Here is a 14,853-nt window from a genome sequence, read left to right as displayed (position 1 = left end):
CCGTGAAGATTACTGGATTCTTACCCAACTATAATTTCTTCGTCAGCGAATGTTTAAAATCCTTAGATTGTACTTTACATGAAACTCAACTCTCCTTAATGTTATGCTGTATCCGGAGCTTTATTGTGTCTTAAAAATTTTTGAAGTCATGTCCCGAAAATGAAGGAAGGTAAAGTATTTCACACGCAGCCTTTCCCCTATATTTGCCCAAATAATTGATATTGATTTATCATAAATTGTCCGCAGAGACACACTGAAGTCTCGGACATGATATTCAGCGTCAGTATTTTAATTCGAAATTAATAACTGATTCACAGAAACGTTCCATGGCTGGCCTTTTAGAAGCAGATATTCCTTATTCGTTAATTGAATTTCACGTTTATATGAAAGGGGTACAGAAAAAATGCATTAGTTCGCTTTCCGGAACAGACGTAGACCTGAATTATAGCTTTTACTGAACCGTGAGAACTGCACCGACCCATTGCTCTTGATTCCGATTTTTCTTCGGTTCGCTGATTTGCCGCGTTCAGTTTCCTTCTTAAAATGAAAAATGGTTTTCCCAATGGCATCATACATGAATAGAGCAAGAGGCTGTTTTGACTAAGATATTTCTGTCTACAGTATAGACAGGCTCAGTAAATATTGGATCTTTATTAGTAGGAATAGGAGTTGCTTGCTGAATGGGCTGCATTTGGAACTACGTAACAAAATTACAATATAAACATAAGTCGAAGTTTTCTGTCTTCTGTGTTGTTGCTCTGCGTAGTCTGGTCGATGTTTACCAACGCTTCAGAGGTCATACTGCCTCCATCATCAGGGCGAGGACATTCATCGTCCTGATGACGGAGGCAGTATGACCTCTGAAACGTTGGTTAACATCGGCCAGACTACACAGCGCAACAACCCAGAAGACAGAAATCTTCATACTCACCGCTGTGAAAACCTCAAATCATACAAACATAAGTCCGTTACTCTCCGCCCTCAAAGAAAGATTTCCAAGAGGAAGTTCTTGTATTCGGATAACCAGAATGTTAATGCAATATAGTGGTGTGGTGTGAAGCAGTTTCTAGTGAGGTGTAAGAGTGAGTTCAGGCGAAATACAGTCCGTTTTCTTTTGTATCAGACTCAGTCAGCAAAGTGGATGACCGGCGTTTGATTCCGGACAATGTTAGTTAGTTAGTATGTGGGTTTTTTTGGGGATTTTTCAAACCGGGTCCGTGTCGTCTCTGATGTCCAGCCCCCAGACTCGTAGTCAGCGAGTTCCGACGAGATTCCTTTCACAGACGTTAAAGCTGCCGGGGAGGGAAGTTAGCCTCTGAACTCCGTGACCGCCTTCAGACATAGATAGTTTAATGTTTTCTTACTGTTTTTTTGTAAGCGAGATGTTCTGCAATATAAAGCAACTTTTCTGAATTATCAAATTACTTTTTAGTGTATCCAGATATTAATTAGAACGAATTGTAAGATTACATTCATTTTCTTCCGTATTTGCGTGCTTAGTTTAAGGTGTGACTATAAGTAAACGGTATTAAAAACAGTTAAGTAATAAACTTTTAAATTCTGTCTGAGACTAAATAAATGTGTTATGAATTCTTTAATTCGATGCTGATGCGTGCTGCAGTATCTGCTCACCTTCAAAATCTACTGTGCCTGAACCGTCAGTGTCGATTTCACCAATCATCTCATCTAGTTGGTCTGGTGTCAGCTGATCATCTAACGCCATTAGAATTTCTCGTAAGCTGGATGTGGGGATGTAGCCATTGCCTGAAGGAATAAAAATGTGAGAAGCACATTAGACTTATCGCCTGGTTATGGAGACACTAAGTATCGCTGAAACGTCGATAAACTTCTGCACGGCGCAATATCCCATAAGGCTGTCATCTTACTAGGCTATTTCTTGCAAATGCCCCAGCTTTTATCACTGCGCCTATTTCAAGGATTATTCACCCTGGAATGTTTTGTCACAATTAAAATCCATTAGCCAGTCCCTCTTTTCAGTATTTCTAACATTCGATTTCACTCCGGACTCTCCTGAAGGTATCCCTCACCCCTTTTCAGTGTATTCCCAGTAATAATACAAAGTGGGCGAGAATTTGGAGAAAATAAAAGAGCAGTTAACATGGCAACAGATCACTTCCCGTTAATATTAATAGAAAACAATGGTTAAATACTAACTTTATGGTGCATTTTTTTTGAGAAGTTTATAGTTGTTCAGCCTGTCAATAAATTCCAAGTCTGTTATAGATTCCAAAGATTCATTCGTGTGTCCGCAAGGACATTTATTTCTAAGCCAGCAGAATTTATTCCATACACTCATTTTCCACTCAATATCCTTCCATCAGCTTCTAGTTCTTCAAAGTGAACTGTTTCCTCCAGGTTTCCCGGCTAAACTTTTTGTGTTTTTCTCAATCCCCCTTCTTGTTACGTATCCTCAGTCTATCCTCGTTCTTGATTTTACCATCCTAATTGCATTTGGTGAAATTACAAATTACGAAGCTTCTAGTTATGTAATTGTCTCCATCCTTCGTTCCATAGGTTTAAATATTCTACTGAACTCCCTGTTCTCAACCACCGTCAATCTGTATACTTCCTTTAGAGTGAAAGCCCCAAGTTTCAAAATGATTTAAAATTCAAAACTATCGGGAATCTTCATTATAGTACTGATACGAATTGACAGTATGATATAAGGTGTATGTATATGTATGAGATAAATACGACATGAATGTTCCTTCTTGCAAACTGATTATGGGGCCAGGGAAGCCACCAAATGTACACTCACCATCTTTGTCATAAAGCCGAAAAGCCTCCTTCAGCTCTTTCTGCATTACCTCATTGTCCTCGTCGTCCAAAAAATGCATTGCCACGCGGCAAAATGAGTCAAAATTCAACTTTCCGATTTCTAGAAGTACAGAAACATAGGCTAATTAATATCTTATTTCGTATTATTACAAAACGCTAATAAATAAGCCCAAAACAGAATCTCTTTCAATATTTTGCCTCTTTCTGACTGTCAGTGCTTTATTACTGTATTTATTTATGTAATAATTTATGGTTCTAACGTTTGCAAACATACAAGTAGGTATTACGAGGGAATTAGAAGACAGACTGCCTTTTATATTCTGTTAGATTTCACGCTATATAGAGGGTACGAGAAATAATAAAATTAATATTAGTAAAGTCTCACATTTTTATGTCCTTCCCTTTAATTTAATTTTATGTGTTAGGGAGCAGCTCTGCTATTACCGTTTCGAGGCCAAAATATTCCATAAATTTCCATCGCGTTCTTTTGTTTGATTCTCTTTAATTTATATTTTTATTTTTGTGCGATTCAGCTTTCATATTTTGTAGCTATATGTTCAAATAAAAATAATGCAGACTAATTTATGTCCTACAGTTTTTATTTAAAATATTATCTTAAAGCGATAATTAAGAGGATTTGGGGGGATCGAATTTTATTCAGAGAGATTAAGGCAGGCTCAAACTTGGAATATACAGGATGAATGGGAAGTAAGTAGGCATTAAATAATCGCTATACATTGGAAATATATAGGTTATAACCATTTCTCAATGCCTACTTACTTCCCACCTACCCTGTAGGGTAATAGCAGAATAGATCTTGTGAAATTAAAGCATGAGGTAAGTTAGATTTTATGTTCAACTGAAACTTATTAGCAGACTTCAGAACTAATATTATTCTGCGTATAGGTCATAGATTTTATAACCTTTCTCACTAGAAAGTATTACTAATATTGATTTATAATACCATTAGTATGTTTTTCTGGTGTATTTGCAGAAACATTATTCAGAGGTCGTCTTAAAGTAAACTTTTTTCTTCGAAGAGCTAATGCTATGGGCACGTCTCATATACATAATGTTTACTAATTTGTATATACATCCTAGAAAATATACTGCATCACCATTACAAAATAAGTATCTTATTTTTGCATAGGAAAACTTTTGCTCTTTGTTCTCAGACCCAATGAAAATCATAAACGAACCAGGTTACGATGCTAACGTGCGAAGTTATTTAATGCTGAAAGAGGTGGTGCACATAGTTACCACTATCCTACAATTGATAAATATAGTTACATTGAGAATTATAATATCTTGAAAATGCAAGTCGTTTTGTGTCGCAGACATTAATTAATCAGTCCTTTGCTATGGACTCTGCAGAAGATCACTTCATCTTCTAATCCCACGTTCCTTTGAGTCTGAACTTCAGGAAACTTTAATAATGGCGTATTAAATTGAAGAGATGCTGGCCTACTTTTGTAATAGGAGTCCAATAAGTTCTGTACGTAGGGCAATGGCGGAACATAATTTTTTGTCTGCTCAGTTCCAAGGAGAACACGATATATTACTTTATTCAGTCTAGACTTGTAGGTACCTCGAACGAAAAGCGTTCCATTTATCTGAATATGATTCTAACATTTTACACTATTAGTTGCCTTGAAGTAGATAACTACAATAAAGAAATTTTGCTCTGGTTTGTTCTCACTAATACAGTAATTTTTCTCACAGATCATTTATTGACAGCATCATTAATCCTAAACGACTGTACATTTTGTTAGGGTCTTACAAAATAAATAAGGTTACTATTGTGAATCTGGAGATAAAAAATATAAGTGTTTGTTCATGTAATGCCTTGGCATTATGCTTTCGGTAATCGAATTTTAGTAAATTTCGAAACAAAATATAATATCTCAACGAAATAGGTTGGGGTGGCAGATTTAATTCATGTAACTCCGGATGTGGTCCTATTGCTGATTCTTGTGAACACGTTAATCAACTTTCAGATTCTATAAAAAAAATCAATGCATTTCTTGACTAGCTGACAGCTTCTCGAGAAGGACTCTTCTCCATGGAGTCTGTTGCTCGGTTTGTTAGACAGTTTTGGAGAAAATGTCCAAAGTTTGGCCGCATACAATACCATACTTGACCGCATGTAAACATCTCTGCTTTGTGGTCGTGAAGGTCGGAGTTTGATATCTGACGCCGTCTATCCTGACCGAAGTTTTTCATATTTTCATGTTCATGATGGCTAATTCTAGGACAGTGCCTATGCCATGAATACTGAATTGTTATTATTTTGTCAGTACTCTGTAGCCTATATAAAATGTAATAGGTATAATGGATTTATTTTAAAATCTGTCTAATAGTAGCAGCACTTGTGAATTAGATTATTCTTAACATCGACTATTATCAATAAGACATTTCAGGCAACGATAAAACAATTGATAATCTAACTAAGTTTCATATATTTCAATTGTAATATATTAAGTAATTTCTTCATATAGTAATATTTATTGGGTAGTGTAACATCATATCAAACATGTCATATTTATATACATATGTTAATTTTTGTGTACTATAATTCTTCTGACAAGATATTTATTGGTTACTAATTCCACATTATTATTTTGTTGAGTCCCTCTGGAACTCTGCCTGGGATAACCAGGTAGCGTTTTCGATGAATATATGATAGATTTCATGTTAGCTGTTTTACTACGTTGTTACATAGCTCAATGAATACATTCAGTGCAAAAAAAGTTCACAAGACTAGGCTATGAAGTTTTGTTGCACTATACTCATGAATTGACTCGCAAAATATACTCTCAAGCATAAATGGTTTTCCACGTGTATCCTTTGTCTCCTGTCGGTGACGTCACACAGCTGGATATGACGTGTTTTTTAACAGAATGAATGCAATTTATTACCATATTTTGTTACTAGTTTAATTAACTATCTCCCCTGCTTTATCAGTCATTTCCTTTAGTAATGAAAATGTCAGTTTTATTCCCTTCTTAGAAAGCGTCCAAAATAGCAAGAAAGCAATCAACTTTTCCTGCACAAAAATAGCAACAATCTCATTCTTCCATCTTCTTTGCTTGCTTGAAGCTCGGTAATGAGTTCTCTTGACAGCATCTCAATGAAATGGAGGTTTTCACGAGCTTTTATACTTGCGCTGAATAAACCCTACGCTTGTGAGAAAAGAAAATCTTCCATTGTCCGAGTTATTACAGAATCAAATTGTCTAGGAATTTCCTTGATAGTGCATTACAGACACTGTTACCCCAAAATTATATCAGTCACTAAAATAAGTGTTCCTGTTAATTTTACAGGTACACAGACGCTTAATGACATCGCATGACATAATTCACACTCTTCTAGGATCGTTTAAAAATAAATTTCTATCAATTAATTAAATTCGTACAGAATATTCCCTATCGAGAAGCCAATACTCCTCATTTACATAAACGACGTCATTCAACACTAGTGAAACACATTTATACACTTGCTCGAGTATTGGCGTCTAGGTACACTATGTAGATAGCAAATTAGTACAGTCGGATTTAACTGTTGAAGGAATTAGATTAACTTAGGTATAACAGAGTTAGACTTGAAATGTCTTCATTCGAATTTTCTACATTTAGATCATGGTTAAATAATTAATTGGCATTCTATATAATCCTGGCTTAGAACTGAACGCAGATCTTAGTCATATTAATATTAATCCGGACACAAATTATATTCTGTCCACATGCTAACAGTGTGTGTACGAATAGTGATGGGCACAGTCAGAGTAACACGGTAATGGCATTATTTTAGAATTCAGGGCATCTGTCACATTTGTATTACCAATTGTGTGAACAGCCTTACAGGCTCTTTGTACTTATTAAATGTGTAAAGTCTGTTATTGCGTCTTTTCGTGCTTATACGGAATTTATCCCTTAACGTCTCCCAAGTCGACCTTGATGGTTTTTTCCAGGTCTCGAAACCTTAAATTCTCGCAGTGTTTCTCGGCCACTAGAGAGATCTCAATGAACGAGGGCTCACTGACTAAATCATTAAACTCTTTTTCGAGTCTCACGTACTAAGTAACCTAAGCAAAAATTAAACACGGCTTTTTTATAGGTCTAAGTTTTAACAAGACAACCAGACAGCAATGTCACGTAGCCCATATTTTGCGTAATCGCTGTGATGTTAAATGTACTTCAACAGTCATCATACGTTTCCTAACTCATCAGAATAGAATATTTTAGATGTCTTTAAGCCATTCTTGCTCTGCTTTTTCGCATTACTTATTTTCATTGCAGATGCAATTTCTTTCATGCTTATTTTTCTTCTCCACTTTAAAGAACAAAGTGTCTTTTCACTTTTATGACACACGGTTCTTGCCTCTAAGAAAACACACTGCATTGTCGTTATATACGTATGTTAAAATACTTCAAGAAAATACTATTTATTCTGATAACAAAATATTAAACTCAAATAGACTCTTTGAGCGACATGCAGATTTATGAACTGTTACCACTGACCTGTAAAGAGTTAAGAATTTATATCCCACACATGCAGGTAATTAGGTACTGTGTCGGACAATAAGGATGAAGGCACTTTGCTTTACTGATTGATGAACTTTAATATCACCTAAGAGTATGCACAAAGTTGTTAAGTTTTCCTTTAAAACGAAGTAAATTAATAGAACTTAATGAAGTGAGAAAATATTTGTCCACATTTCCTATTCGATTAAATGTTTTTTTTTCGAATAATACTGAATGTTAATAAATTCGCGTACTTCTTGAAGGGTTTAGAATTATTTTTTATGCGTGACACGAAAAACGTGTGTAGTACAAGCAGTTCCACAACATTTCGTGTTCTGTTTTCTTTTTCCAAGTGTGGTCACGATGTTTACACATAATTTGTCGTATGTTGTAAACGAATAATTACAGGTCCTTTCAATCATCAGCTAATTTGTGAACATCCGGTAGTATCATGCGCTTGATGAAAATTGCCTGGAGCACAGCTGTGCTGGTTACCTTCCTTGTCCTCCTCTTCCAGCAGCGCCTCCAGCTCCAGGTCATTGATAGCGAGACCCAGAGTGTTGAGGATTGTACGAACTTTCTCATTTTCAATCTTTCCTGCCTTACTCGAGTCGAACATGGAAAACGCACGCCTCAACACTGAAATAAAAACACGTATTACAGTGTTGCATAGTTACTGGGTAACTCGGAGATGAGCCAAGTTTAATACGACTAAGAAAAAAAAAAGGGATTTCGTTTGCAACTTTCCTTGCAGATTAGTACTAGAATATTTATTTTAATTTTTATTTTGAGTTAAATTCGTTCTACAAGTGCGAGATACTGTGAGACAACACAGAGTTTAACACTTTTTTGTGTGTTATGTTCCTTCCATATATACAGGTTGTCCCAGAAAAGTATACACAGTGCTGACGTATGTAATGGTTGTGTGTATAGTTATTAAAATCAGTTTAAATTTAGGTAATTCTTGCTACCACTCACTTCAGAATTTATTATCTTCCCTTCTTGTGTGCTTACCATACGAAAGAACATTATTGAGAGTGTCTGAGGACAGAATGTTGAGGAAAATGTTTGTTTATGCCTAAGACAGAGGACGTTCCAGGGGTATGGAAAGTGTTGCGCTAATGTGGGGTTTCGTATTTTGTAGTTATGACAAAATAAGTGTCATTAGGATGTTGAAATCCAAGAGAATAAGATGAAAACGAAATGTAACGCATGGTAAAGATTATAAATAGACATTATAGATTGATAGGAAGACCTGAATTTAAAAACCAGCGTATGTGGAAGAATAATATTATAATGCAAAGATATTTTAATGAGCCATTGGTTTCCATGAAACAAGTAATTTTTTGACAAGCTCAGTGAGTCAGAATGGACCTATTGCGTTTTGTAACGAAAATGTCACTCGAACTGTTGATTTCTTATGCTTGCTTGATTTTGTTCTGAATGGAAGGACTGAAAGATTTAGGAGGGATACGTGAAAAAAAAGATGGAAGTTAAGTAGCTGGCAAATTTTGGTCCTCTATCTTTGAGGTTTGGCATGGGGCCAGCCCATTTTCACACTGTAACAAACCGTCATGTTACGAAATTTTACCCGCAATCACGAACGTGGACGAACTAATTAAAAGAATAACAGCAGCTAATTAACTAGAGGATTATGTATTTGGACAGCCGTTGAGTACATATTATGAAGTTACTTACAATCCCGGCATTACTGAAATAAACTTAACGGTCGGCGATGAACGCCCTGAACATGGAGGCAGCAAGGACCTCTCAAACTTTGGTAAACTTCTATCAGACTGCGCGGTGCTACAACCTAGAAGAAACTACCATCTTCGTACTCATCGCCGTGAGAATCTAAGATTTAAATTATGACAGAAATATTCTTAAAAGAAGGCTGCCTTCCATCCATTCGAAAGGAAGTCATTGCTCCCGTTATAACCATGCGTGACAATATATTTTTATATCTGTCCATCTAATATGGATGGGGTGTAAGTATAGAATTATATATGGTTGTCAGAGAACGCTATACATTGTTTTCGATTTAGAATTTAGTGCTTCCAGATATAAACTGATTTCGATTATCTATTAATAGGGAAGGAAATTAAATAATATTTATTTTTAATGTCTTTATTTTGTTATCTTTGTTCTTCATTTCTTGGTTAAAATGTAATTTTTTTAAAATCTCCAGAAAATTACAGATATTCACTTTTGGTCACCGAATAGATTATCAAAGGCGGTAACACTTCTGATAAGTATTCGGAAGGTATCAATATCGAATGTCGGTTCGGGAACTTGCTGTTCTGAGTTACCGGTAATGCCGCCATCAAGACGTGGTGAACAGAGGTCACTCTACCTTCAGTAATACTTGATGACTTAATTAAATGCATTTAAGTGGAGGACTGTCGTATGCGTTTAGTTAATACCATTAACCTTTGTCAATTTTGTGAACTTGAATGACCTTCTGTTCATCTGAAAACGTTTAATCTTAACATCAAATCTGCGACTTTGGATGAAGGCTTATGTCTTCCGTAGTTCCATCTGCAGGTAGCTGTAAAAGTGTTGGCTCTACCTATTTTCACATATCCCTTCCAATTTAAACAGACACCAGATCGCACCGGACCTTTCAAGCAAACTGTCACAACCTGTCATTACAAATTCAAACTCAACATCTCCAACAACGAGGACGGACTGTGGAAGTGCAGTGATTGATTTTGGGATTGAAATGATGGAAAGCTATCATTCAGCGAGGCAAGGGATTTGTGCCTTGCTGCAAATTTATTACCTACGTGGTTACCGCATTTCAACATTTCAGTTACAGAATCTGGTTAGTATCGACGTATTGAAATATGGTAATTTCGATGTAATAGAAGCATGGAAGGGCTTTGAACAAGCTCCGGAAACTATTTCCACATACAACTGGCACACTCCTGCCCTCCTCCACTATCACCGCAGCTTACTAACAGCATATAACGGACTGATTACAATGATCACATGATCATCAGTAGAGTGATGTTCGGACTCTGAATGCTCTGTTCATGTGGTACGATGATGTGACATGCTCGTCTCGTTAAGCAATCCACGCATTTTTTTTTACTGTGGACACAGCAGGGACTGCATTGAAAACAGTAATGATTCAGAACAAGAGAATTACCATTAATCTTTCACTAATATTTATACACTGTTGAGTGTTTTGACTCACTGATAAATATGTAACGGAATTATAGTAAAGTCGATTACTATGATGATCGTATGTAGATAAAAAAGGGTTAGCTAAAAAATCTTTTAAAAGTATTACATTTTTGAGTATTCCAACAAACAAATTATAACAGCCGTAACAAATCTGCGAGTAAATCTAATTTTCTCTCAGAGTTCAAAGAATTGAAATGCCCGCATTATGTGCTATTAAGAAATCAATTAAAAATGTCAGGAGGCTAATACAAGCTAGTCATAAATAACAAGAAACATCTCAAATGTAATATTTATTCTACCGGTTACTTTAATCATCAGAATTCCCAAAAGAGTGAAGTTGAGAAGAGTACCTGCTAATTTTGACTTCGATATTATTTATACCTCATTCTGGTTGTTCATGTTCGTCCAAAATCTTACGTGGAATTTCCAAGTAACAAATCTGAGATGTAAAAATTCAAAATATTCTTTTGTTGTTTATAATATATCATTCATTGCTGTTTCATTATAATATCAAGCATAATACACAATATTTGTGAATTTAACATAATAACTGTATTGTACCGTACTCAAAATTATTCAGGTAGGACTCTGTTAAATCTAACTAGCCATAATATTTTGACTCTTTTAATGATTTAAACTTATAGTCTTGTGGTTATTATGTATATAGACCGTATAAATATAGGTCGAATTACTAATAAGATGCTACTATTTGTTTTAGAAATCAATCATGTAAGTATTAAGCCATTAGGATCTTGAGTAACACGAAACTCCAATCAGCTAAGCTTTTTCTGTATTTGCTTCATCACAGAGACGGGCATTAAGTTACCTATTTCGTATGAGGTACATTGTATGTCATTTTGCGAAGTAGACATACAAATCTCCTTCTCGAAGGTATCACCACCTTGTCGAAGGCAATCTGCCGGGTGAGGAGGCTTGCGTGCTCAAATGACCCTTAGGGCTATGCCGGCCTGAGCTTCGGCTCATGGTAGGGTCACCCAAGCCGGACAGGTCTAAGGAGATGCGCTAGACTAAGAGTGATACCCTGGTCCTCCAGGTTGGGGGTTGGGTGTAGGGCTAACAACCTTTCACCTTTAAAAAAAAAATATGTGTTACGAAAAAATCAACCAAGCCTCGGATCAGGACGGACTCTTTGGCACGACCACGGCAATTGAAAAAGGACATGAGATTTGGTACCTGGAACATTAGGAGCCTCTATAGGGCTGGGGCACTGAAATCAGTGTGTAGGGAATTAGGGAATTATAAGTTAGACTTAGTGGCAGTGCAGGAAGTGCGATGGGAGGGGGAGGGCACGATCCCAGTGGACAATTTTACATTTTTCTATGGAAAGGGGAATGACAATCATCAGCTAGGGACGGGTTTTTTTGTTCATAGCAGAATTAGGGCAGCAGTTAAGAGAGTAGAATTTGTTAGTGACAGGTTGTCTTACGTAATTTTGGAAGGACGTTGGTGCGACATCATTGTCCTTAATGTTCATGCCCCAACTGAAGACAAAAGCGATGATATCAAGGATAGCTTTTATGAAGAATTGGAATCAGTATTTGATACATTTGGCAAGTATCACATGAAAATTCTGCTAGGAGATTTCAATGCAAAAATTGGGAGGGAGGATGTCTTCAAACCCACAATAGGCAGCGAGAGTCTCCATGCACTTAGTAATGATAATGGCGTCAGAGCAGTGACCTTCGCTACGTCAAAAGATTTAATTGTAAAAAGTACAAAATTTCCACACCGTGATGTTCATAAATACACTTGGACTTCCCCAGATGGCAGAACACACAATCAAATAGATCATGTTTTAGTAGATAAGAGAAGGCAGACAAATGTAATTGATGTGAGATCATTCAGAGGAGCAGATTGCGACACTGATCATTATCTGGTGGTAGCAAAAGTGAGGGAGCGGCTTTCAGTAAGTAGACGAACTAAACAAAATTTTGACACAGAAAGATTTGATTTGAAAAAATTAAGTGAGGGAGAGGCAAAGGAACAATATCAAGTTGAAATTTCGAATAGGTTTCAAATTTTAGAGACAAATGAGGATAATGAAAGTGTGGACATCAACAGGGAGTGGGAAAATGTCAGAAACTGCATCAAAATTTCAGCAAAAGAGAAACTAGGATACTACAGGAGAAAGCAAAATAAACCGTGGTTTGATGAAGAATGTTCAAAATTAATAGATCGAAGGAAGCAAACAAAATTTCAATGGTTGCAGAACCCAAACAAAACAAATGCGGATAATCTATGTAACGTGAGACGTGAGGCTAGTAGAACCTTTAGGACTAAGAAAAGGGAATACCTGAAGGGCAAAATTGCTGAACTTGAGACAAATAATAAGGAAAAAAACATCAGAGACCTGTACAGAGGCATTAATAACTTTAAGAAAGGATATCAACCCCAGACTAATTTGGTAAAGGATGATAGTGGCAATTTGCTTGCAGATCCAATAAAAATTGTGAATAGGTGGAAAAATTTCTTTAGCGAGCTCTTAAATGTTCATAATACTGGTGATATTAGACAGATTAAAATGCATACAGCTGAACTGTTGGTGCCAGAACCTAGCTTAGATGAAGTGGAACTAGCCATTGGGAAGTTGAAAAGTTATAAATCTCCAGGAATTGATCAGATTCCGGCCGAATTAATTAAAGCAGGTGGCAAAGGGTTGCATATGAGGATCCATAAGCTTATTCAGTTAATTTGGGATAAGGAAGAGATGCCACATCAATGGAAGGAATCCATAATTATTCCTATTTATAAGAAGGGGGACAAGACTGAGTGTGGTAATTACCGAGGAATATCGCTGCTATCAACCTCATACAAAATTCTATCCAACATTCTTTTGGCAAGATTAACCCCATATGCGAATGAAACTATTGGGGATCATCAGTGTGGGTTCAGACGAAACAGATCAACGATTGATCAGATCTTTTGCATTCGTCAGATACTAGAGAAAAAATGGGAGTTCGGTGGGACTGTACATCAGTTATTTATAGATTTCAAAAAAGCCTATGACTCTGTGAAGAGAGAAGTGCTATATAATATTCTTATTGAATTTGGTATACCAAAGAAGCTAGTGGGTCTAATAAAAATGTGCTTAAATGAAACCTGCAGCAAAATTCGAGTAGGTAAATATGTATCTGAGACATTCCTCATCAAGAACGGTCTAAAACAAGGAGATGCTTTGTCTCCCTTGCTCTTTAACTTTGCGCTAGAATACGCCATCAGGAAGGTCCAAGGTAGGCAGGAGGGTTTGCAATTGAACGGGACACATCAGCTATTGGCATATGCTGATGATGTTAATTTATTGGGGGACGATATAAATACAATAAAGAGGAACGCAGAAGTTTTACTAGAGGCTGGTAGACAAGTGGGGCTGGAAGTAAATTCAGAAAAAACTAAGTACATGTTAGTATCTCGTCATCAGAAGACAGGCGGGCAAAATTATCTTAGGGTAGCTAATAAATCCTTTGAAAGGGTTACAAAGTTCAAATATTTGGGAACAACAATAACAAATCAAAATGATACTTGTGAGGAAGTTAGGAGGAGACTAAATTCCGGAAATGCTTGCTACTTCTCAGTCCAAAATATTTTGTCTTCCCGTCTGATTTCTAAGAACCTGAAAATTAAAGTATACAAAACAATAATATTGCCTGTTGTTTTGTATGGGTGCGAAACATGGTCTCTCACTCAGAGGGAGGAACACAGATTGCAGGTGTTTGAGAATCGGGTGTTGAGGAGGATATTTGGGCCTAAGAGGGAAGACGATGGGGCGTGGAGAAAACTGCACAATGACGAGCTTAAAAATCTGTACTGCTCCCCCAGTATTGTGAGGGTGATTAAGTCGAGAAGAGTGAGATGGGCGGGACATGTAGCGCGCATGGATGGGACAAGAGGTGTGCACCGGGTACTGGTTGGGAAACCTGAAGGGAAGAGACCGCTGGGGAGACCTAGACGTAGATGGGAGGATAATCTCAGGCGGGATCTATGGGAGATAGGAGTTGAAGGAAACTGGATTTTGTTGGCCCAGGACAGGGTCCGGTGGAGGGCTTTGGTTAATTCGGTGATGAACCTTCGGGTTCGGTAAGCCATCTAGTTAGTTAGTTAGTTAGACATACAAATCTCATAACAGTGTTTATTGCAGCAAGTTTGTATTCGTGGAAATCCATAAACTCTTTCATTATTGTGCATGTGTAGAATTTAAGTATTTTTAACGCTGTATTAAACATCTGGGATAAACCAGTAAGTACAAAATGAAAATATACGATACGCTGTCGACAATGACAATTAATTTAAGATGACTATTAGGCTATTCCTCGATTTGTTTTGA

The 14,853-nt window shown here is 36.7% G+C and overlaps 1 protein-coding gene across 3 annotated transcripts in view; it reads right to left on the bottom strand.

Moving 5' to 3' along the window:
- Positions 1-14,853, bottom strand: part of LOC110839524 (troponin C) — a 42,879-nt gene that overhangs the window by 861 nt on the left and 27,165 nt on the right. For 2 of the 3 annotated variants that reach the window (XM_022083783.2, XM_022083782.2), the window contains exons 3-5: positions 7,818-7,961; positions 2,780-2,899; positions 1,633-1,764 (exon numbers count right to left, since the gene is read on the bottom strand). In XM_022083783.2, the coding sequence (XP_021939475.1) occupies positions 1,633-1,764; positions 2,780-2,899; positions 7,818-7,961 (396 nt within the window). The remainder of the gene's footprint in view (positions 1-1,632; positions 1,765-2,779; positions 2,900-7,817; positions 7,962-14,853) is intronic. The other variant, XM_087345942.1, reaches the window with a different exon arrangement.

The sequence above is a fragment of the Zootermopsis nevadensis genome, unplaced genomic scaffold (genome assembly GCF_977971745.1).
Source record: "Zootermopsis nevadensis isolate Lab colony 2312 unplaced genomic scaffold, Znev_1.0 Znev_ptg000009l, whole genome shotgun sequence".
NCBI classification, from domain to species: domain Eukaryota; kingdom Metazoa; phylum Arthropoda; class Insecta; order Blattodea; family Termopsidae; genus Zootermopsis; species Zootermopsis nevadensis.
The sequence above is the reverse complement of the archived record's forward strand: the minus strand, read 5'-3'. Positions and strand labels throughout refer to the sequence as shown.